We start from the raw sequence: 26099 nt of genomic DNA, 5'->3' as shown, positions 1-26099 counted from the left end.
TTGTGACTGGAACTCCCTTTATCAGTTGTTTAGAGACTTTTTGTTTTCAGAAAGTCCTGTAGCTTAGATTCGCTAGTTCTTACATTGTCTTTATAAGAGACAGGAGTCTGTTTTTGCACTAGCCATGTATATTTCCATTCTAAAACTGGTTTTTGACATTGCAATAAATATGCACTCATACAGATGTGACAACATGAAATGTTATTTTAAATAAAATATCTGATCTATTTTAAACATACATAAGAGCTAGGACAATCTCACAAGGAGAAAAGGCCTTACACAATGGTCATTCTTAACTCTCTGCTCTTATTTTCTGTAAAAGAAATATAATATCTGCAAGTTATTTAATAGATTTTATAGATTCTACTAGTTTACCAAAAAGCTATCTAAACAATATAAGAAAGCTGATTTTGAGACGGGTGGTTTTATTTCTGTTAAGATTTTATTAATGACTTCTATATAAATGAGATAAAAGGGACCATTAATATAACTTGCTCTTCCCACAGAAAACCTTATGAGCCTACTGGAATATCTTCATTCCTTCATTACTATGTAATCAATATGTGTATAATAAAAATATCTCAGTCATTGTGTAGTAATTATATTCTTTTTTTCCTTCTGCCAGACAATTCTTCATCTCTTCTTGAAGATGAGGAGCTAGGTATGGAGGCCACCAGCTGGCAGCTGAACAACACACCCATTAATGGCCACGATGAAAGTGCAACCACAGCCCGTTTCCCCAGCTGGGTGACTTTTGATGACAATGAAGTTAGTTCCACTTCTCCAATAACTACATCTCCTGTGAAAGAAGAATCCTCATCGTTATCAGAAGGAGCAACAACAGCAACCACACAGGTCATAGAAGGGAACACTAGTACCCCTTTATCCTTTAAAAAAAGGGAACGCCCCAAGAGCACCTTGGGTGATTTTTCTAAAGTTCAAAAGCTTGATCTTTCTTCCATCACCTTGGTGCCATCAGTTGGTGGAACACCACCCTGGAGTGCTACTAATCCTTTCCTTGATGTATCATTAAAAGATGTTCAACCTTCTCCTATCAATCCATTCAGTTCTTTTTTTGAGGAAAGGGACAGGCGTACCCAAAGCAACTCTCTCTCTGGAAACACTAGTAAAAACCAGAGAGATTCTCTTCTTATCCTTCATCAGGAACCTGATTCCATTAGCTTCAATGAGCCAAGTAAACACCTGAAACATAGAGATGCTATTGAGCAACTCAAGCAGCTCCATATTGGTGATCCAGATCAGCTGAACATCCTCAGTCTACCAGATGATGACCCTACAATCTCCACTGAGCTCTATAATACCTTGTCCACTTTGGGGCCACCTCAGCAAAAAGATGGCTGGCCAATGATGCTGAGGATACCTGAAAAAAAGAATATAATGTCTTCTAGGCACTGGGGTCCAATATATGTCAAACTGAAAGACAGAAGATATATACAGCTCTTCTATGAAAAGGGACTGGAAAAACCTTTTAAGGAATTCAAGCTTGAAATAAATCATGAGGTTTCAGAGCCCAAGCTTCAAAATTATGATGAAAATGGAAGGATACATAGTGTGAGAATAGACCGTGTTACTTACAAAGAAAAAAAGAAATACCAACCAAAGCCAGCTGTTTCTCACATAGCAGAAAAAGAACAGGTTATTAAGCTAGGCACCACCAATTATAATGATTTCCTTAGCTTTATCAGGGCTGTTCAGGATTCATTGATGGATTTGCCTGCTTCCTCAACAGATTTAAGTACAGTAGGACTTAATTACCAAGAGGAAGAAATCACTGTTGACGTAAAGGATGAATTCTATGGAATTTTGGCCAAAGGAGACAACAGGATCTTGCAGCATAATGTACTGACACGAGTGCATGTGCTCAGCTTTCTTTCTGGACTGGCAGAGTGTAGGCTGGGCCTCAACGACATTCTTATTAAAGGGAATGAAATAGTTTTGCGGCAGGACATCATGCCCACCACCACTACCAAGTGGATTCAATTGAATGATTGCCATTTCCATTCATGTGTGGATGAAGAGGCATTTGCCAGTGCCCGTGTCATTATGTTTAACCCTTTGGATGCTTGCCGATTTGAACTGATGCGCTTCAGGAGTATTTTTTCTGAGAAGACCATGCCTTTTACTTTAAGGGTTACGGCTAGTGTCAATGGTGCTGAGGTGGAGCTTCAGAGCTGGCTGATGATGTCACCAGGGTTCTCATCCAACAGAGATCCTCTAAGTCAAGTCCCCTGTGAAAACGTGATGATTCGTTATCCTGTGCCACATAAGTGGGTGAAAAACTTCCGGAGAGACAGTGTCCTTGGGGAGAAGTCCTTGAAAGCAAAGGTGAACAAAACTGCTAGCTTTGGATCCACCAGCGTGTCTGGCTCTGAGCCAGCAATGAGGGTAACACTAGGAACTGCCAAATACGAGCATGCTTTCAATTCCATTGTGTGGAGGATAAATCGCCTACCTGATAAAAATTCTGGTGGGTACTGCTGCATGAATTAGATTAGCTTGTAAGAAAGACACATTAGTATAGTTTTTCGATACTTTGTTCAGAAATTCAAATCCTTGTGTAAAATGAAGTTGTTCCCTTTTCTGAAAGTATGACTATGTAGTAGTAACAATAACAACAATAATTTTATCATCAGCTTTCTTTAAAAAAAAAAAGGCTTTGGGGTGGAGAAGGGTGGATCTAGCCCAGTGGTGACATTCAAAATTTTTTACTACCAGTTCTGTGGGTGTGGCTTGGTGGGCATGGCAGGGGAAGGAAACTGCAAAATCTCCATTCTCACCCACTCCAGGGGAAGGATATTGCAAAATCTCCATTCCCATCCCACTCTGGGACCAGCCAGAGTGGTATTTGCTGGTTCTCTGAACTACTCAAAATTTCCACTACCGTTTCTTCAGAACTGCTTAATTTCACCCCTGATGTAGTCCTTCACTGCAACTCTTAAAGTGTCAAGCATCTGATCATGTGGTAGACTCCTTGCCCAACAGCCAAATAGTTTTCAATTTCCACAAGGATAATATCAGGAGAAAGATAACGAGGGACCTGATAATGTACTAATGCAATATTTTTCAGCTTGCTAACTATTTTTATTTTGTTTTAAAATCAAGGAAAAGTCTAATATGAAGCTTTTTCCTTATTCAGTTTCAACCACTAAGCAGTCCTCCTTCAGAATATTATTTCTTGTGGAAAATCTCACAAGACTTATTAGCAGTACAAAAAGAAGAAGCTATAACACATTGAGCCTTCTGAAGATGTAATTGACAATCTGCCAGAAAAACCAGTACTTTCAGAATTGAAACCTCAGTGAAAGGCACCAGCCAGCCTTTCTCACATGTAAAGTAGCTCTCAGCATGTGTGAGATTCCAGAACTGTTCCTTTGTTCAGAATCTTTAGGAAGTTACATATTAAAATTCCACCTAATATACTCTGTTCTCAGCTGGAACTGAGGAACGGAACTCCTAGAATTTTTATTACTAACAGATTTTTTTTATTAGTTTTAACTCTGCTCTAATGTTGAGAACAACTACCACATCTTTCTTCAGCACTTTGGCAGAGGAATTTCAGAGAATGCTGATAACTGCCTGACTACAGTACAGCATCATCTTGTCTGGACATGCCTGATCTCTTGGCATGTTACAAGCAAGGCTGTATTGAGAGCAGAGTAAGTTCCTTTCTTTCACATCAGCTTTGTTGCTGAAACATACGAAAAAATAAGACTGTTTTCCCAAGCTATTGAGGGTTTAGTATGTTTTTCAACTGAAGGCCCATGACCATCTTCTGTAAAATTGGACAGTGAACAGGAAATGTATTAAATAAATTACATTATAAATGTATAAGCTGCCCAGAGTCACCTTATAGGGGAGATCAGTGACATATAAATTTAATAAATAAGTACATTAAAATATCACTACAGCACAGTAGTTCTAGCCCAGGGGTCAGCAACCCGCGACTCTGGATGTCACTCTTTCATCCCTCTGCTGCAGTTCCCTGTTGCTCAAAGTATGCGTCACAACCACCAATATGTGACACCAGCTGGCACACAATGTATTGAGCTTTTCGACCCCCGGTAGGCCAACCATGGATAAATCCAAGAAAAAAAAAGTTTCAGAAGAAAACAGAATGTTTAATTCAACTACATATGCTAGTTTTGTGGCCGCTCAGGAAACAGTCAGGCATGGGAAGGGCTTTGTGGCTCCCGGAGTTTTCTGTGGGAAACTGGTTCAAATAGCTCTTTGAGTGCCAACCCCATTGTTGACAGGGAATCACAGCTAGCTTTAATTGTCAGATTAAAAACCATTAACAGAATTATTTTTCTCATAGTGGAAAGCATTCCTGTTTATGTCAGACAAGAAACATACATGAAATAAAGTCACGGATAATCAAATGAATAGCAGCAGAGGTATCAGGTAATAGAGGAGTGGTATAAAAAGGGAAGACAAAATCATGCTGCAGAATTGATATATTTTGAAAAAGTTTGTCAAAACAGTACTAGAAGTGCTAAAAAGCATTTCATAGAACTGAAAGTTTTTAGAAATGCATCTAGTTAAGATCTCAGAAACTGAAAAGGGTTGGTCACAGAATTTGAGCTTCTCTATGCTACGTGGAGATCTCTCCTGATTACATAAATCTTTTGAATAGCAATAGCAATAGCAGTTCAACTTATTTACCACTTCATAGGGCTTTCAGCCCTCTCTAAGCAATTTACAGAGTCAGCATATCACCCCCAACAATCTGGGTCCTCATTTTACCCACCTCGGAAGGATGGAAGGCTGAGTCAACCCTGAGCCAGTGAGATTTGAACCGCCGAGCTGTAGCTAACAGTTAGATGAAGTAGCCTGCAGTGCTGCACTCTAACCACTGCGCCACCTCGGCTCTTTTGAAGCCCAATCACTTACACTTTTACTTTTTATATAATCAAAAGTCTTAACAAAAATTAAAAAAAATGAATACTAAATGTATTTTCTTAATTACTTGTTACATATTTATAATATTAATTATCTCTGTCCAGAAGCTGGATAACTCCACCAACTTATAGACTGGATTCCCATATGATTCTAAACAAATAAAACCAATGAACCAATGTAATAGTCACAATATAATCCTTTGCATGAATACTGTAGAACTGTTGCATATAAATGATTGGGGCATTGTAATCGATGGATGTTCATATGACCTTGGCATAACTAAATTTTATTTCTCACTTGGGCCTTGGTAAACTGATTTCGTGACGCATGGAAATAACTTGTCCATTCTGGATACAAGGCAAGTGCACAGCTGTCTTTTGTTGTGTTTAAGAAACAGCTGTTATGTCATAACTCTGAACTTTTTTTTAAAAAAAAGTTACGTTGGGCCAGTTTTAAGTTTTAAGATCAAAACAGATAAGCTCAATTCCCCTGTATAGCATTGCTTTTTGCAGTATTGTTCCAACAGCAGCTTGATAACTTCTGATGTGTGCTTCTCTATAAACAACTTGTTGATGCTGGCTGATAAATAATGGGTCTTGTTTATAGGCTGTGAGAAATCTCTGTCCTAACTGTGTATGATTCATTGCTTCAGTACAAAAGGATGTTTTTAGTTAGCCAGCATCAGACAGAATAAAGAATGTTGGGAAAATATTGATTCATAGAATGTTTTTCTGCCTAGCCTGAAAACAGGCCAGCCCATATTGAATAAGAATAGACTTAAAGTACAGATTTGGGGCTGTACACTGTAGAAAACCAACATTTAATCAAACATCCCTTTCTCAATGTGTATGTATGAAAATTGCTGAAGTTTTAAAATAAATCCCTTGCAAAATATTGTATACATTATGCACATGCACACAACCAGCAAACAGGCTTTATTTTTGTGTCACACTGACTCACTATTTTTGGTTTGAGGCTTTGTGTATTGTTTGAACTTAGACAGAATGGCTTGTAACTGTGATTTATGATGCAATGTGTTTTGAGGTTCAAGACAATCATAGCCTACTCAGTAATTCATAGATAAACAAACCATGGGTTTTGGTGTAGTTTTAAAACCCAGTCACAGAGAAAGACAGAAAAAGACACCCTTAAAGTAGGCACCTTCTCCTAAATAATGTCCCAAATGGAGTGAGCAATTTTGATTCCATATTGCTAGTGTCCTCCAGAAGACTGGATGATCTTGCTTCTCCAACATTCTTCACTCCTGCTCTAGATGATAGTGAGACTGTGGCAATGTCTTTTAAACTATCAAAAAAAATCCTGATTCTGCTTCTAAAGCAGAAATTAGCAATCTTATTGTTGTTGAACAGCATTCAGAATAATCTGACACTGCATATCATTCATGTTGGCTGAAGCAAGTTGTGAGTGGGTGAAAAGTCAAAAACAACTAGGATTCGCCATTTTCTCATTCTACCAGCCCTTTGTCCTTTACTCTCTCTTCCCTTTTGACACTCTCATATGTCTCTTTCTATCCAGAAAGCTGCTACTGAACAGATGGACCATTCATGCCAGCAATTGCTGATTGCTGACACCGAACCTGTGATATTACAAAAGGACCATACTACTGCCTTTCCATATTTTAAGCAAACATCTACAAAAGCCCCACCACATGCATGCGCGCAATGCAAATTGAGGTGTGCAGGCAGGGGTGAAATGCTATCATTTCAGACTGGCTCACCCGAACAGGTAGTAAAAAATACTACCGGTTCACTTGAACCGGTAGTTTAAAAAATGCTTTAAAAGTTTTTAAAAAGTTATGACAATCAGCTGTGTGACAATCAGCTGTGCCACACGATTTATATTTGCTAGAAATCCTGCTTTCTAGCGAATCTAAATCACATGGCACAGCTGTCACCACCACCACCACCCCGCTGTTCTACTTACCTTTGCAGATTCAGAAAAGGTTTTGGTTTTTGGTTTGGTTTTATTAACATTTGTATGCCGCCCTTTTCCCTGAGGGGACTCAGGGCGGCTCACAGAAAAACCAGGGAGGGGGGAGAATACAATATTAAAGACGACAACATATAATAAAATAGTAAACAACATTCATTCATCATTCGGGCGGGGTGGCGGTCCTTATCCCCAGGCCTGACGGGCGAGCCAGTTCTTCAAGGCTATGCGGAAGGCTTGGACGGTGGAGAGGGTACGAATCTCCACGGGGAGCTCGTTCCAAAGGGTCGGGGCTACTGCTGAGAAGGCCCTCCTCCTTGTAGTTGCCAGCCAACATTGGCTGGCCGATGGGATACGGAGGAGGCCTAATCTATGCGATCTTATAGGTCGTAGGGAGGTAATCGGCAGAAGGCGGTCTCTCAAGTATCCAGATCCACTGCCATGTAGGGCTTTATGGGTGATTAATAGCACCTTGAAGCGCATCCGGAGATCGACAGGTAGCCAGCGCAGCTCGCGGAGGATAGGTGTTATGCGGGTGAATCGGGGTGCACCCGCAATCACTCGCGCGGCTGCATTCTGCACTATCTGAAGTCGCCGGATGCTCCTCAAGGGCAGCCCCATGTAGAGCACATTGCAGTATTCCAGCCTAGAGGTCACAAGGGCCCGAGTGACTGTTGTGAGGGCCTCCCGGTTCAGGTAGGGTCGCAACTGGCGCACCAGGCGTACCTGGGCGAATGCCCCCCTGGTCACAGCCGTTAAATGGTGGTCGAATGACAGCTGTGGATCCAGGAGGACTCCCAAGTTGCGAACCCTCTCTGAGGGGTATAAAATTTGACCCCCCAGCCTGAGTGTTGGAATGTTGGCCAAATCTTTGGGAGGAAAACACAACAGCCACTCGGTCTTTTCCGGGTTGAGCACAAGCTTGTTAATCCTCATCCAGTCCATAACGGCCTCAAGACCCCGGCCCATCACGTCTACCGCTTCATTGATTTGGCACGGGGCGGACAGATACAATTGAGTATCGTCCGCATATTGATGGTATCTAATCCCGTGCCTGCGGATGATCTCTCCCAGCGGTTTCATGTAGATGTTGAATAGTAGGGGGGATAAGACCGAACCCTGCGGCACCCCATAATTTAGGGGCCTTGGGGACGATCTCTGCCCTCCCACTAACACCGACTGCGACCTGTCCGAGAGGTAGGAGGAGAACCACCGTAGCACGGTGCCTCCCACTCCCACCTCCCGCAGTCATCGCAGAAGGATACCATGGTCGATGGTATCGAAAGCCGCTGAGAGGTCAAGGAGAACCAGGATGGAGGAGTGTCCTTCATCTCTGGCTCTCCAGAGATCATCCATCAATGCGACCAAAGCGGTTTCTGTGCTGTAACCGGGTCTGAAGCCTGACTGGAAGGGGTCTAGATAGTTTGCTTCCTCCAAGGACCGTTGGAGCTGGAAGGCCACCACCTTCTCAACAACCTTTCCCAGAAAGGGGAGGTTGGAGACCGGGCGATAGCTGTTTAAAACAGCTGGATCCAAGGATGGTTTCTTCAGGAGGGGTCTCACCACCGCCGTTTTCAGTGTGGCGGGGAAGTTCCCCTCCCGAAGGGAGGCGGTTACAACCGCCTGGATCCAGCCTCGTGTCACCTCACTGCAGTTAGCAACCAGCCATGAGGGACACGGATCCAGAACACAGGTGGAGGAACTTACAGCTCTCATGGCCTTGTCCACATCCCCGGGGGTAACGTCCTGAAACTCAACCCAGAGCTGTTCTACTTGGTCCCCCTGTGCCTCGGCTGGAACTGCAGGTGTGGAGTCCAAGTCCGACCGAAACCGAGCAATCTTGTCCGCTAAGAATTGGGCATATTCTTCAGCTCTGCCCTGCAGGGGTTCCCCCGTCTCCCTTTTGTTCAATAGGGAAGGCTTCTTAGTGCCTGGGGTGAGCATGCTAACGAAGCAAACCGGTAGCAGATGTCAGAGCATTTCACCCCTGTGTGCAGTTGCACATGCTCCAATCAGCCACTCACTTGGCCAATTCCAAATAAGTCACAGCCCAGAGGTTGGGGACCCCCGTTTTACATGAAAGGCAAAATGATATATTTATAAATCATGGTTTATATACTTGAGAATACTCAAAAATTATCTTGTTGTATGGCATCTATTATTTTTGTCTCTATAGTGTGTAACAACAATCGGGCCAAAGCTAAAAACTCTTCACAGAGGAATAACATGGTATTATTTCTATATCACAGACAAGGAGATTGGGGCCCAGATCATGGTTGTGCAAGATCATACAGAATTCACATATTTAAGCAGAAAGTTACTAGTTTTAGACATTGCAAGAGGACACACTGAGATTCAGATATTTGAAACAAAAGGTTGTCCAACTATTGTCCATACTACTATATTAATTGTTTAAGACAATGTTTCACAATTTTGTTTTAGAATTGATATTCTTTAAGCCTCATTATATGTTTATCAAATTACATGAGTAAAGTATTCTGAATGGGAGAAAATTAGATATGTTTCACAGCAAGAAAAGCAGCTGACAAACACATTTAATTAAAAAAAGTGGGGAAAATAGTGAGGAAAAGTTAAGTAAATTTATTTCCTCTTTTTGAAGTAAGCTTTTCATTAAAACAATACCTCAAAAATACCTCAATATCTTCTTATGAACAATTACATGCAATAAGTCATAACTTTTGTTTGCATCTTATACAAGTGTGTACCAAAGATTTGCCTTGCAGCCATAGGAAAAAATAATGATGATGTTTTGTTCCTGAATTTTTCACATGAAGAAAGTACATGGTTCAAAATAATTATCAGGGGTCATCAGCCAAGAACAATGAGTTGGGCCTATTTCTCTGTGTAATCATGCCTCAAACCCTATATTTTAAAAGAAACTGGGATTTCCTTACTGCCTTGGGATTGAGCATGTTAAAAGACCACATTTGTATGCATTGGCTTATTCTGTTCTAAATTAACACGTAGAACTGTTAATAGCATGCATCAGCCTTAACTACTATTGTATATGTCAAGTGATAATTCTGCATGAAAGAAGAGACAACCACTCTTTAGCCAGCATTAGCTGACAGTTTTTCAAGCATTTTTTCCAGGATTCATTGTGATGTATTTGCAAGGAATGCCAGAAGGTTCTGAGAGTTGTGTAGCAATATTCTAAAATATGTGGGTGGTGTGGCTTTCCAATTCCCTTCAGTTAACTAATTTTGCCAGTGATGATGAATTGTAGGTATTATAGGAGCCGTGGTTGTTTAGACAGGTTCTAGAATTAGAATATGTTGTACTAGTAATATTCTAGCGAAGCTTTATTTAATGCCTGTGAGTCTTATCAAGTTTGATTTTAAAAAAATAAGTTGAGTATCTCCATATTTTATGTCAGAAAAGCTGACCTCAGAATCCTAACATAATCATTTGAATAATTCAGTGGCTTTCTTTTGGTATTTGTCATCTTTTTTCTTCTAAGATTCCATGTTGGTGTTCTCAGTTGCCATATTCTTTCATTACTTTTTAGCTGCAGGTCATCCTCATTGCTTCTTTTGCCACCTGGAACTTGGCTCAGACCGGGAAGTGCCTTCTCATTTTGTCCGCTATGTGGATGTAGACTTTGATATGCCAGCAAGTTCAGCATCCAAGGCTGCCGTTCGGTCCATCTCCGTGGAAGGCAAGACTGATGTCAGGAAGTGGGTGAATTATGCAGCACATTACAATTATAAGGTATGGTTCAATAACTGATAACCACCCGTTTACCCACACCCACATCCATACTTTTGTTTTTTCTTCCAAAGTTAGTGTGGCTTACAGGAACAGCTGGGTTTGTTCATTTTTACATTCAGATAACTTTTGATAGCATGCCTTCTACAGAATCTCTAATGTACGAATAGTCAGATCTTCTATGCTATCTGATGTATGTTGCCTGCAGTAATTTAAAGGATTAAAACAATCTCCAGTTTTTTGGCAGAATATATGTTGCATGAAAAGGCCCCAGGCTCAGAACCTGACATCTCAAATTAAATGATCTCATATAATAAAAATCAGAAGCAATCTATTTTCCTGAGGCACAGAATAATCACATTTAATTACAATGGGACAAAGGTCTGTAATTATTTAACTTTTAAATTATCATAGAATGGGAAGGGGCCTTAGAGACCCTATTGTGCATCCTATTTCTCAGAACAGAATTATTCACTCCCATGAGTTATAACTCTATGCAGAGCCACATTTGGAAACATGTACCGCATGTAGCAGTATTTGGGAAAGGCCCTTTTCTCCGGTCCAACTAGTCATGGCTCCTGCTTAATCCATTAATCCTCCTACTTGCTTGTTTGGATTTGTTTTAGACTTGCCACAGTGTTTAGCATGTTCATGCTTGACCTGAACATCCTTCTGCTTTATCAAATGCTCTTACTTCTTTCCTTCCTTATTTTTTAAAATAATACCCTGCCAACCTGCCAACAAAAGTGTGTATAGTTTTCCCAGTTGCAATATATGTCTGTGAAAGTTGGAGCATAAGAAAGGCTGAGCGCCAAAGAATTGAGGTCTTTGAACGATGGTGCTGGAGAAGACTCCTGCGAGTCCCTTGGACTGCAAAGCGATCAAACCGGTCAGTCCTAGAGGAATCAACCCTGACTGCTCTTTAGAAGGCCAGATCCTGAAGATGAAACTCAAATACTTTGGCCACCTAAAAATCAGGTGGCTGGATGGAGTCACTGAAGCAGTAGGGGTGAGCTTAAATGGACTCCAGAGGATAGTAGAGGACAGGAAGGCCTGGAGGAACTTTGTCCATGGGGCTTGGACACAACTTTGCAACTAACAACAACATTTTAAAAAATATTCTTTAATATACTTTTAATTCTTCTTCAAAGTTTCCTAGAGTTATTTTTTCTTCTTTCTAATTTACTTTCTTTAATTAAACTTCAGTTTTTAACCTTGAAACTTTCACTGTACTCACCAATTTCTTTTCTTTTTTCTTTTTTGCCTAAGCAATGAGCCCTTCCTCTTCTTACCTCCTCCTTGAATATTTTGCTAGCTCTTTCATTGCTTTACAGGTAGCTAAGAGTTCTATTCATTTAAAGCCCTTTCCCCCAAGTTACTTATTTTCTTTCTACCAATTGCTTCTTTTAAGTATCTGGCAGAGAGCAATTGCTTACAGTAGTACATCTCCTTGGCCTATACTAGTGGTCGGCAACCTTAAACACTCAAAGAGCCACAAAAGTCCTAACCAGAAGCCCCCCATTCAATTCTGGAGCTGACAGGAATTCCCGTTCCCCCACTATAGAGTCTCCTTCCAGCGTGGCATCATTTTTTCTCTACCTGTCCTAGCCAAAAGCCTTATCAATTGTGGAGCTGATCGGAAAACCCACGCTCTGCCATAGAGTCTCCTCTTGGCACACCCTACTCCCCCCCCCCACAACTGGAAGCTCCTCTCAAAATTGTAGTGCCAACTGGCGACAGAGAGCTGCAAGAGAGAGATGAAAGAGCCACATGTGGCTCCAGAGCCATGGGTTGCTGACCCCTGGCCGGTACAATGCCATTCTTTTATTGAACCTTCACCCTTCTCCTAATCATCTCTGTGGAATGCCCCTGTGGGTGACACAGGATTCTTGCTGGCCTTCTCCCAGCCTTCCTATATTTTGCTCAGCTGTTTTCCAGCTTCCTTTCTCTTTCATAACAAAGGGTTAAGGAAAATGACAAGATTGCCTCCCCTCTCTTTTTAAAGTCAATTTTGCTTGGATTTCCTAGGCATTCAGTTTGACAGTCAGCTGATTATAGCTTCTTGGCGCCAGTCTTGCCTAAATGCACTCATGTTTTCAACTTAAATTTCCCTTCTTCCGCTCACCATTTCCTCTTCTTTCTTCTAGGAATGATTTTTAGGTCTTGAATTGCTTAATTGCTGTGGGCTTTGTGACTTTGGGTCTTTTTCTCTCTTTTCTCCCCCCAATTTGCCATTATGACGTTCCAATGAACACCAGGCTCATTTCTGAGCATTGTTTCTCCTCCAGCTATTTCTCAATTGTCCCTGTTTAATACTGTTCAGCTCTACTTCCTATTTCCAGAAAAGTACTTTTCTGTGTACTTCAGGTCATGTATTCCTGTGGAAGAAACTTAACTCATGGCTTAAGAGCCATGGTGGCACAGTGGTTAAAATGCAGTACTGCAGGCTAACTCCCTGCTTGTTCCAAGAGTTCAATTCTGAATGGCTCAGTTCGATTCTGAATTGACTCAGACTTCCATCCTTGCAAGGTCGGTAAAATGAGGACCCAGATTATTGGGTGCAGTATGCTGATTTTGTAAATCACTTAGAGAGAAGTACATGAGCACCATGAAGAAGTATATAAATCTGTCTTATTGCTATTGATGAGAAGCAGATCGCTTTGCCATCACATAGCCATTTCAAATGTTTTTTTAAAAGGTGTTGTGGTTTTGGGATATTACATATACTGTACTGCTTATATCTTTCCCATTTTTAAAATGGTAGAATGGCTCACATTTATAGATTTGAAGAATGTATACTTTCATATCTCTATGTAGACCTTGTTATTTAGACGTAGAATAACTTTATTGTCACTGAATTGCCCCTTCTTTACTTTTTAATAGTTTGACTCATTTACTAATTTAGTGTTTCGTTATTTGGCCTCTTTGGCCCCATGTTGTATGTTATGTCATATCTTTCCACTTCAAGGTGTAATTTCATTCCATTGTTTAGGTTAATTACACATTTCCACATTAAGTTTCTTTGCCACATAGCTCAAGTTCTTCTGCACTTTGTTTTCTGGATCAGTTAGAAGAGGTCTCCAAATCAAGGACCACCAAAGAGGCTACTTTCCTACTGCCATGACTCTATATGCTTCAGGTGTTTGTATACAAGTTTTTCTCTGTAACATGAGTCTTGTTTTCCCCAACTACTGAATCATATTAAGTTACAACTTGAGTTGTTTGCTTCACCAAATTAGCTTTATTCATTTGAACATTAAAGAGCTCATTCTGTTCATGGTGGTAAAGAGCAAAAATATTTTTGGAGACATTCCCCTTGTTCATCCTTTATATAGTGGGGGAACCTGTCTCCAGGACCTCTATATGCTAAGTGCTTGGTTTTTTGTGACATCAAATAAACCCTCAAGGTTTTTGAAGTTTGGAAGGCATTAAAAGTGTCCCCATGGTCATTCTATCCATGTAGCATTGATCATTCTGCAATAATCTAATGCATAACAAAAAATGTAGGATATCTACTTAAAAATTCAAAAAATAAGAAGTAAAAATGTTACACAAGAAAATACATAAAAAGGACAACAGTAAAAACACCCTGTAATTACAGTTACTGTGTATTCAAGTACATCAGCTGTTGTTAGTCTTCAAAAGGAAAAACTAAATTTTCAGTGTTAATCAAGCCTGTCCAATTAGTTTTCCAAAGGGAGAGATAATGTGACAGTTTCTGATTAAACAAAACAACAGAAAACAAAAACAAAACAAAAATCAGCAACAAAAAGAACAGAAGGATTCTTTGAAGTCTGGAAAGAAGATATTGTTAGGAAGATACTCTTTCCTAAATCAACAAGTTATAAGAGGGAGGGAAGGTAAAACTCAAATGTAGTGGCAAGATTCTCTTACTGTAATCTATTTCCTGACCTGATCTACCTAGAAGCTTGCCTTCTCTGTTATGCCACCTGCACAGTGGAATAACCTTCCTCTTGGAGTTCAAAAGCTCTTACCCTCCACCTTCTTTCACCATTATAGTTTGGCCCTATTTCCACAGAGATATGATATTTGGAAGAGTTTCATCTTGCCTTTAGCCAATTTGCTATGCTTTAAATGAGCCTTGAAGATTTGGCTGTTTCCCCAGCCTCTAGTTTAGCTGAGTATGAGTCAGCTTGAAAAGGTTATATCCAGTATTGTGCTAAGTCTGTCCCTCCTGGCTATGTTCATCTTTTATTTCTGTGTTGAGTTAATATATTGGATTTTGTTTCCAATCTGTACCCTGCTGTGAGTTGGCTGCCTTATAAATTTAAAGTATAAATAGGTAAAATAAATACATGTTGGCCTTTCTTTTATATTTGAAACTGCTAACTTTAGTTCTCTTTTCATTAAAAGGAGTCGTTCCATTTTCCTCCTTTCTTCAGGTAGTGTTACTCTCTCTAGTCTGCTAATGAAGCTTTTTATGAGCCATCCAGCACCTTTCCAGCCAACATTCCTACTACTTTTGGCCTATAACCTTAGCCTTGTTCTTTCTGTATTTTCACATTAACATTGAAATCCTTTCAGCTGTGTCTCCTGACCCAATTTACCTCCTCTGATGGAAGACACTTTTTCTGGTAGGCAAAGCATTCGGTCATTGACTGAAACCCTATGTGTTTTATGTCCTTCTATCTTTATTTTTATAGGAACAAAGTTGGATTCCCAGATATTTCATTTTTTTCCAAAATCAATCTGTATCTATTGCTTGGAATCATATTGCCTATTCCCCCCCCCCAAAAAAAAATACCTAACACCACTGGAAACACAGCACATTCTTTGAATATCTAGGGCACTTTTGCTTTTTAACTGAATTATACAGTACCTTTTCACAAGAATTAATGTTTATTCCTGGTCTTCTGAGGTCCAACTCAAAAGCATGGTTCCCTGCCCCACCAGCTCCTAGAATGTATCCTAAAGAATGATGATAGCTATCAAACTTTGCCACAAGTTGTCCAAATAGCTGGGTCTCCTTATAATCATGCCTTACTCATCATAATTTTTATGTTCATAAATCTAATGGACAGAAAGAAAAAGCACATTACATATACATAGGGTTTTTTTCTTTGGTTCCCCACTTGCTTTATGTAGGGTTGGGAGAATCCTTCCCTCTCAAATTTATATATCCACTAAGTTAGGTGGACTTTTCCATCCTGCAATGAGCCACCATGGCACTACTTCAATATTTCCCATGTAGGCAGCATGGGAAAATCCTGCTTTTGCTGGAGTCAGTTCTACATACCTATCATCTGTGAATCAGAGGAGTACTGCCCATTCTTGCTTTGGGACAAGTCATTCTTGAGTGAAACATACCAAACAAAAATTAGGTGATCTTTTGCTGTTCTCCACAAAATTCCCGTTTGTTTTTCTTTCAGGTGGGAATAGAGAGGAAGAAAAGCTTGAATCCAGATAATTTGGGAGAAGACAATGATAATGCCAAGGAATGTGCTGTGCAATGAAAGTAGCTGTATCTGAAAACAATAGAAGTGACAAGAATTGAAGACAAGGAATGCCGTGCCTGCCTTCTATAGTCCGAAGAACCAAGAAGTATTTGGAGTGACTGTTCTCTCTCTGAACATGCTTAAAAAATTATTTTGGGATATGTTTGCTGAGTAGTTTGGGTAGAATTACACTAAGTATATAGGCTTGCAATGCACTCAAGCCTGTTTTCATCTGTTACAGTATACCTTTTACAGCAAAATAACTGTATTTTGTCAGCTAGAGTTGTCAAAATTCTAGTCTTGTTAAGTATTTTCCACCTGTTACTTGACAGTTCCTGTTGATTGGTAATTCAGTCTTCAGTGGAGTTTTTCCAGGTGATCTGCAACAGCCCTGGGGATGGGAGGTATAGAAGAGACCCCAGTCTTTCTATGTTTCTATCATGCCTATGGCTCTCAGTGAGAAATTCTAAACAACCTTTCCTATCAGCTACTAGTAGGTAGAGAGAGCCATTGGGAACTCCAAATGAAAGACACATGATCTCAGTTCTCGTGTATGCCATCTTCAAGAAAGAATATTTAAATATTGTAGACTTCCCTTGGCGAATCAGAAATATTTTATGCAATTTACTGAAATGCCAGTTATTCTTTAGACATGATTTAGTTATAGTTACCAGCTGAAAGGGACTAGGTGACTTTTGGAACACTCTTACCTGGAAAAATACTGAGGGGGAAATAGATTTAATCTTAGTTAAATTTTTAGCTATGTGTTCCCCAAATCACTACCATACTTAAAGTTTTGATGGGGTTGGTAAAAAGTTGGTTAACTTTTGTAAATTATTAATGCTACTTTCAAATTCTGTCTTATACTACATTTTATTTCAGAGATACTTCAAAAAAATAATTTTCTATGTTACTAAGCAATTAATGGTATTACTTTATACAAAGTAGACATAGTGGCAGTTCAGAGAAGGTTTTTATGAATTCTTATGTCCACAGTCTTTTTCATAGAGATAAAAACTTGACCTTGAAAAATTTCAGCTTATAGTTGTTATTTAAAGACTCATGTTTCTAGTTTTCCGATTTCTGGGAATATTCCTAAACATGTCTGGACCTATCTTTGAAGAACTTTTTTTGAGTTCACATAGGAGCTTCAGTATTCTGCATATCCATTTTAATCCTCCCTATGCCCATAAAGTAAACCTTACCAATTGCTATAGCAATTGTAGTCCAATATATTGGTAGGAGCACCAAGTTGGGGAGCTGTACTTATCTATAATCACACTTTCTGTCAAGCAAGAATTTGTAGTATTTTTGCATGGGTATTGATATATTTGTATGAGTACAGAGAATTCTGGTGGGCATCTTTGCTTCTGAGAATGCCAGCCAGTTGCCGGCAAGACATCAGGAAATCTGTTGTCTAAGAGCAGTTCCTCAACCCTGAAGCACAACACTGCCCAATAGATAGTGTCATGAAAGCCTACACACAGAATCCTGTCTAAAATATTCTAGTGTTGTAATAAATTCCAGTTTTAAACAAATTACTAGAGCTAGACTAGATGCAAATTTCACATATTTTTTCCTTCTAGACCATATTATTCTGGAAAATGGGCTTGGTGATGAAATCACTGTCCAGTCGCTTGTATAAGGAGAGGAAGGTGTAATTGGTACTTACTCATAGGCCAACAGCAATTTCAGAATATGTGGCGCTCAGGAGTAAACTCTAGAGTCCTTGCTGCTCTCTGAGCTTAGTAGTTTGCTTATAGTTGTTTCATTACCCAACAAGATAATAGCATCAATGCAAATACAGTTAAGTGTCGGCTTTGCTGTTTGTACACTGTTTATATACAGTAGCTTGCCCTGTCAGTTTTGGTGGTTTTTCTGTTGGTAGTTCTTTGAGTAGGGTATTGTTTTCTGCTTGATTGTTTGCCTGGCGTTATTCCTTGTTTATTTGGCTGTTGGCTGCTGGAGAGAATATATTCTGATCTTTTTTATTTCTTCTGATCTTTTTTATTGTCTCTTTTGAATGGTATATAAATGTGATTTAGTTCTATGTGTCCATTGATGGTGGATTTGTCTGATTGCCAAATGTCCAGGAATTCATTAGCATTTTTGGATTTAGTTTTGTCTAAGATGCTCAGTTTCCCAGTTGAAACTATGGTTGAGTCAGTCCATATGTTGTGTTGTAAGATTAAGGAGTTTTCATCATGTCTTCTGACTGTTAATTGGTGTTCATGGATATGTTGTTAGTCTTCTATTTGTCTGTCCTCCATAGTAACTGTTACAATCTTTACACCATATATTATAGATGACTCTACAACATACATCTATAGCATACAGCAAATCTTCTATAACAGGGTAAGGAATGGAACAGCCCAGGGATGGGATTCTACCGGTTTGGCCCAGTTCAGGTGAACCGGTAGCCCCGAAGATCAGTTGAGAGTGAACCAGTTCTCTCCGACCTTCTGGTGGGCTCCTTCGCCCACCCCTGGGTTATACTCACCTATATTTCCTTGTTTTTTAGCCCAGCTGATAGGTGTGGCCCTTCAGCTGCAGTAGAAGCTAAGGTTTTTAACCCACTCCGGATGTGCAAAGCACATGTTCAGCGAACCAGTTGTTAGACCAGTTGAATCACACCACTGGAACAGCCACTATGTACCCACTAGAAAGAGTACAAAGTCATAATCAACTTTCCTCAACTGCTTTGAGCCAAGAACTAATTTTTCTGTAATGTATTTCAACTTTTCTTCTTGGTTTATTTACCAGACTATTTGGTCTTCACTTTTGAGTTCCCTGGCTTGTTTTCATCTGCCCTTCCTTTGCTATATCTTACTTTCACTGACTGTGTGTGAAATAATTCTCGCAATACCAATAACGTCCCTGCCTTTGTAATGATATATCATTTTCTCATTTGGATAAACTGTGTAGGACAAAAGGCCCATTGATATTCTTTACTGACTTCATATTATCTAGCATATCAAGAAGCACATCTGCCTATTATCTCCTAGCTGCATTGAACTGAATATTGTTTACTGTCATTGGTTTGCACATTTAGTGGCAAATCACAATATTTATAAAGTATTTAAATATTATGCAAGCTTTTCTGAACCAGCCCTTCAGCTTCATTTAAAATCTGCCTCAAAAATTGATGAATGCCGTTTTCAGTGAATACTAAAGGATGAGGTTAAGTGAAAGTCTTTAAAAATACTTATTTCACATACTCTGATATATGGGTGTGGTAGAATATTCAGGAAGCCTAATTAGATTTTACCTAATCTCAGAGAAAATATTTTGGGGTAGGGAAATGGACATGGGGAAGATTATTTCTATGTAATGTAGTACGAGGCTCACTAGGGGAGTTTAAAATGTAAATATTAACATATTTTAAGGGTACCCAGAAATTGTTCTTCCCTTGGTGATCAAGTTTAACATGATCTGAGTAGTCAGTGCTTTTCAGAATAGATCCTTATGAAGAATGCACTAACAACAGTTAAGGTATAAGAGAATGTATGATGATTATCAAATAAGAGCCACAACCTGTACTTAAAACGACTTAACAAGAGAGAGGGGATTGTAGAATTGAGGAGAAGCTAAGATTCCTGGCTGATATTTGGACCCCCACAAATGAACCATCGTTTTGGATTAATAACATCTGCCTTATATAGATTCACTTTTAATTGACTTGCTGATACGCAGTCCATTGTTAGTGAATTGTAGATTGTAACATGCCATCTGATTTAAGTCCTATACTGTATATAGGAAACATATTTCTATGGTATTAGCAGATTTGTAATGGGAACCCTATTAATTCATTGTGAAAATGTTACTTAACATAAAGCAACTCCAAAGCCCTTAATGACTTGTGAGGATAAATAAAAGGGCTTGTATTGCAATTATGATGTTGTTCAGTGCCTCCATACAGATAAGTCATAACCTCTTGCACTAATGTGATTGTTGTTGTTTTTTACATATTTTGTAATCGGTTTCTACCTTTTAATGTACTTTGAAAAAGTCTATACACTGGCTAATTCTTAAAAAAAATATTGTGGCACTTCTCCACCCCCTCAGAGAAATGTCACTTTGGAGTTTGGGAAGGACTATTGAATAAATGCAAATGAAATTCGACATTCACAGCAGTTGTGTCTTCATTTTTACATTGTTCATTTTTTTATATAGTTGAAAAGGAAAAGATAATAGCCATAATATAATGACTTGTTAAAACATGAATGGTTCAGAGTTTCAATATACATGTAAAAAGGTGCCTACATGGGCGTAAATTTTGCAACATACACAAGTGGTTTATGTTTGCCATGTTCTGGATGTTCTTTTAACTTTCCAGTCTGGTCTTTGGCCGTTGGATTTCTTGATGGTTCAAATCCTAACCAGGTCCAGGCCTACTTTGCAGAGCATTACCATAAGGAATCCCTATGGAAATTATCTAACAATCTGCATGAAACAGAATGAAGTATGGATAAAGGCATTGATTTCATTTTCTTAATGTTATAATTTTTTATAAGCAGCTTTATAATCTGATATTATTAAAGCTGATGGGTCATTTAATCACAAAATAACTTGATCTGATCATTTTTCAGTATATTGAGTACTTATTAATAGGGAAAAATGAGGGAATTACTATCAGTCTTCACTGATGCTATTCACTTGTCTTGCGTAAGTCCTAAAGGAAGAACACTATCAGACCCAAACTTTTGGCCTCTTTACCATTCATTAGGCAATCTGTATTTTTAGATTATAGTTCTCACCACTGAAGTATTAAGTGTTAAGATTGCCTATACCTCTGATCCAGAATAAGTTCAGTATCTCATGGAAGAAAAAACATGGGAACTTTAAAAAGTCTTCAACTTTGATTGGGAACCTTCCTCACTTTGCTCCTATGTCCTTTTGGCCAGAATGCTGACTAGTATTGCCAGGAAAAATTGATGCAATCCAACAATGCCAAATATAAATTCTCCACACACCACATTTGTTACAGGTCCACCTGTCCTTTTGCCTATGCCAAAGCAAAGCAAATTTCCCATAAGAAACTTGCAGGCTGGCTAAAAAAACCTTCCCTGACCTGTCCATTGCAAGAGATTCCCTATGCAGGGTTTGGAAAGATGCTGCCAGCCTGTTTATAATCAGTTTATAATTTTGCTGAAAATAAAAATAAAATAAAATTAGCAATTATTGTTTAAAAATGGGACATCCTCTGCTAATTATCAAATTATAATTATATGTCAAAGGATAGCATTTACTATATAAGGTGGGAAGATAACTCTGTTCAAATATATGCAATACCTGATCAATGTAACACAAGAACAAAATTGAAATTCATTACATATTTCCTTTCCTTATACTGTAGGCATCAATAAGAAAAGGGGGGGGAAAAACGAACACATGTGAATTTGTAGATGCATTTGTTGCTAAAATAAACATAAGTAAAACAAAATGCACAATTATAGATTTTATTTTCTATTAGATCCAGTTTCTTTATAGTTTGGTTAACAATTTGGCACAAGAGTGGAGCCAAAAAAAGAAAAGGAAACTCCTATGTACATACAAATTCTTAGTGGAAACATATATCATTTCTCCTTTTTAAGTAGATTTTATTGTTAGCCCAGCAACATCAGAATTTTACAACGTTTGACACTTTTGTGAATTGTTTTGGTTTAATTCCAAAATGAAGAAACTTCACCACTTCTTATTTAATTTCTTCCTTTTGAGAACTATTGCCATCTTGTGGTTTGATATTGCTAGTGTTACTCTAATAATGGGTAAAAAAAAATCTAGCAATACGAGTTAAACTGCAATAAAAAGTACACAATGTGAATGTGTTTATAATATAAGAAGATGCATAGATTGTTTTAAAAATAGACATTACAATAGAAACAAAAATATTGATACTTAATTTCTCATACTGCCAGATAACAATCTAAAGTCAGAAAATTTAAAAAAAGACTAAAATCAATAAAAGCAGAACATAGCTAGTTATAAATGTTCATCAAGAGATGGATCAAAATGAATTTCAGCTATTTAAATGTATTCCACACTGATCATTAAGCAAATTAAAAGAATAAGCACGCCATTACTGGCATCAATTTCTCAAGAGACCAATATCCATTATCAATAATATGCAAATAAAGATCAGATTTAATAATCCTTTCTGTCATATTGCTGTAAATTAGAAGAGCATACTTGTACACCATAAAAAACAGATAATTTCAAATCTGCTTCTATTCTTTTTCTCCTTATGATCTTTTTCTCCTTTTAGGATGCAACCTAACACAGCTCGTTTTTATTGTCTAATATGGACACTTACTTTTTCCAAAAAGTTAATAATAATGACAACAAAAGGTTTGGTTGACTTACAATGATCATTTATTAAAGCAATTGAGAAAAACAAAAAAAACCTCAGGGAAAACCTAACCAGGGATAAGATGGGGAACAAGTCTAACAAGTTCTGTCTCTCTTCATGGCCAAGTATTACCCATGCGGATGGGACCAGGTGGAAATGATATCCAACAATATTTGCAATGGTACATCTTTCATGGTCTATTACCAGTTCTAAAGCAAATAAAAAGCAGATAAGATAAGAGTTAACAAAAAGAATGTCACTCTGGGTGGTCAGTTCAGACAAGAAAATATTGGCATAATTTATGGTGGTGGTTGCAAGGCAATGGTATTGTGTCCATTAAGACTGCAGGAAATATAAGGTGTATGAATAACTTTTTAACACTTGATTTAGTCAGTTTATTTGATGTACTACTGTATGAGAAATATAGTCCAATGAGATTTTACATATCTATATTTCTGTTGACCCTTAATGAATTTTCGTTGAGATTATAACTGAAATGAAGAAACTCCATGAAGTTTTTTATGGATAGGATATGGAAAGAAGAGATAATTTGTTGTATTTTAGGGGATGATACTAAGTTACAAAATAATTTATACTTTTTGTGCTTCAATTTAAGCTTTATTAAGTCCAAAGATAGTTTATTTACTGTAAGTTCAAAATATTACTGTTCATTTCATAATAAGAAAACCTTCAATATAGTATTGTTTGCCATTTTTTCTTCTCATTCGTTTTCATTTGGTTCATAGAATCATAGAATGTTAAGATTGGAAATATTTTAGACATGATTTGGTCCAAATCTCTGTAGAAATCCATATTTCTTTCATTTAATTTTAAAATAATTAAATCACCACCGTCAACCATTCCCTACAAGATCATGAGCCATCTTCCAAGGTTGTCAGTACCATGAATGAACAGTTCTCATCTTTAGCATCTTTTTTTTCTTGATAATCAACTGAAATCTATTTTGTTGTAATTTAAACTCACCTTTTTTTGCCCAGTCTTCTGGAACAATTGTGAACAATTGCATCAATATTTTTTTAACTTTTATTTATCACATTTAGAAACTGCCCATCTCTCTCACAGAGGGAGTCTGGGTGATGTACAAATAAAATGTTAAAAACAAAAACTGAATATAAAATTGAAAAAAGTTAAAGACGGGGCAAAATTTGACCTTAAAAGTTACTAAAAGGGAACAATCCTCAGGGTAGTACCCAGCCCCACAGTTTCATATTTGACAATCACTCAAATTATTTTTTTAATAGTTTTCTATTAATTTATAATATAGCATAGAAAGAAAATACAAAAGTAAAGAGTAAATAAAATATTTGTCTTCCATCATTCATGTTTTTTCTTACATTGTTTTGAATTTAGTGTGACTTAGTTCCAACTAAATAAACTGGGTGCAACCCTAAGGGCATTTCAAGAGCCTATGGAATGTGATAATGAAGATGCCAAGATTTCTGTGGAAAAAAGATTGTTTATTAATTTAAATCAGATTTTTAAGTTTAACTCAACTTTTGAATTTTAAATGCAATGTTTGTTAAAAAAAGATATAATCATATCTATTCTAATGTATATTTCAAGCTGAAAGACAAGTAAAAAGCCGTGGAAACTATCCTCTCTCATCGGCCTTCTTCCCACAACACAACTCATTGGGAGTTAGCATATGACTGAGTTTATTTCATGTTATTTTTTTCTGAATTTAAAAACTGATTGCATCAATTTTGCTGTCGCGAGGAGAAGGAAGAAAGTGCTTTGAAAATAATTCTTGTGAATCAGAGGGAGCCCAAGTATCACATTACATAACTGTTTCACTTGAGCTATGTATTTTGCGACAACAGAACCCACTGAAACTGTCAATGGTCAGCATTTTCTAAAACTTTTTAAAAACATTTGTCATATCACCTCCTGCAATCACTTTAATGAGACACGGCTAAAGTGACAGTGCTAACCTGAAAGAACAGAGAAGACCCTGATCTGAGAGATTCTACAAAAGTATTTTCTTCCAGGCGCTTCTCATTCATTGAATATGGTGATCGACAATGCTTGTTTCTAGTGAGATTGCTGATTTTTAAATGCAATTCCAAGCATCTATCTGTTTTCTATTCACTGATTTATTACTGAACAGAATCTCTGAAGGTGCATTTTGAAACAGCATCTGGAGAATCATTCCTCAAATACACACCACTGAGTGCCACACTTTGAAAGGCAATAAAACCTATCAAACCGCAAACTGGGGATAGATAATTACCAGTTGCCATCTTGGATAATGCTGCAACAGGATTTGTTCATGGAAAAAAAAATAGGAAGAGAAAATAGGATCACTAGGAATATAACAGAATAACAGAGTTGGAAGGGACTTTGGAGGTCTTCTAGTCCAACCCCTTGCTCAGGCAGCAAACCCTATACCTGTGATGCCTCTGTTGGTATGTGTGCTGTCGCCAGCTGCTCTTCTGATTTCCAGAATGCGCGTCAGCCAGCTGATCTTTGTGCATGCTGGAGCCCCGGAAACCCGAAGACCAGCTGGCGAGTGCCATCACCACCTGCTTTTCTGGTTTCTGGCACATGCATGTGCACCAGCGAACTGAGCCTCATGAGTGCCAGAGCCCCGGAAACCTGAAGACCAGCTGGCCGGTGTGTTCAACCCCATAAACTCAAAGACTAGCTGGCCGATGCACATGAGCAGACCAGCCAGCTGGTCTTTGAGTTTACGGGATTCTGGCATGCATGTGTGCATGCACCCATACACGCATTCCAGTTTGGGCACTCGATGCCAAAAAGGTTCACCATCATTGCCCTATACTATTTCAGACAAATAGTTGTCCAATCTCTTTTTAAAAACTTCCAGTGTTGGAGCATGTACAACTTCTGGAGGCAAATTGTTCTACTGATTTATTGTTCTGTCAAGAAATTTCTCCTTAGTTCTAGGTTGCTTTCCTCCTTGATTAGTTTCCATCCATTGCTTCTTGCCCTGCCTTTTAGTGCTTTGGAGAATAGCTTGACTCCCTCTTCTTTGTGGCAACCCCTGATATATTGGAACACTGCTATCATGTATTCAGTCTTAGTCCTTCTTTTCATTAAACTAAACATACCCAATTCCAGCAACCATTCTTTATGTTTTAGCCTCTTTTTTGCTCTTCTCTGTACTCTTTGTAGAATCTCAATATCTTGTTTACATTCCACACTTGGAATACTGCATGCAGTGACCAAAACTGCATGCAGTATTACAAGTGTGGTTTTACCAAGTCATTGGTGACTTGGAGTGGTATTAACACTTCATGTGATATTGATTCTATTCCTCTATTAATGCAGCCTAGGACTGTATTGGCTTTTTCTGCAGCTGGAAATATAACCACATTTCTGTAGGGACTTACATTATAGCATGGCTGTACAGTATTGCAATGACCTTATCATAAAAAATAGCTTTTTCTTTCAGATGATTTTTCAAAAAATCATTTTTGTCCTTTACTTTGGTCATTTATCTTTTACCATACTAATAATTCCACTTAATGCATAGTCTTTCACATTCACATGAAATATGGAGACTGAATAGTCCCTTTTAGAATATGCATTTTATAGTTTTCTTAAATTTAGTTTTCTTGAATATAGTTTTACTCTTCAATTTTCCTTTGTAAAACAAAATTATAAGTACTTTTAATCCTTATGAGTTTCTTTCAGATATGTCCTTTTTTCAG

The 26099-nt window shown here is 38.2% G+C and overlaps 1 protein-coding gene and 1 long non-coding RNA gene across 2 annotated transcripts in view; one reads left to right on the top strand and one right to left on the bottom strand.

The window, feature by feature from the left end:
• Window positions 1-20177, top strand: part of STON2 (stonin 2) — an 89913-nt gene extending 69736 nt beyond the window's left edge. The window contains exons 5-7 of the mRNA XM_087725123.1: window positions 626-2488; window positions 10400-10602; window positions 15990-20177. Of these exons, the coding sequence (XP_087581249.1) occupies window positions 626-2488; window positions 10400-10602; window positions 15990-16073 (2150 nt within the window). The 3' untranslated portion in view covers window positions 16074-20177. The remainder of the gene's footprint in view (window positions 1-625; window positions 2489-10399; window positions 10603-15989) is intronic.
• Window positions 20178-21500: 1323 nt separating this feature from the next.
• Window positions 21501-25020, bottom strand: LOC148049736 (uncharacterized). Its single transcript, XR_015697979.1, has 2 exons — window positions 23760-25020; window positions 21501-22613 (listed from the first exon to the last, which is right to left on the bottom strand). It is a non-coding gene; the product is annotated as an uncharacterized LOC148049736 (long non-coding RNA).
• Window positions 25021-26099: the final 1079 nt, after the last annotated feature.

This window comes from Thamnophis sirtalis, unplaced genomic scaffold (assembly GCF_051295495.1).
Source record: "Thamnophis sirtalis isolate CommonGarterSnake01/CBP01778 unplaced genomic scaffold, rThaSir2_p1.2 scaffold_1, whole genome shotgun sequence".
Classification (NCBI taxonomy): domain Eukaryota; kingdom Metazoa; phylum Chordata; class Lepidosauria; order Squamata; family Natricidae; genus Thamnophis; species Thamnophis sirtalis.
This window is presented reverse-complemented; position numbering and strand designations above follow the sequence as displayed.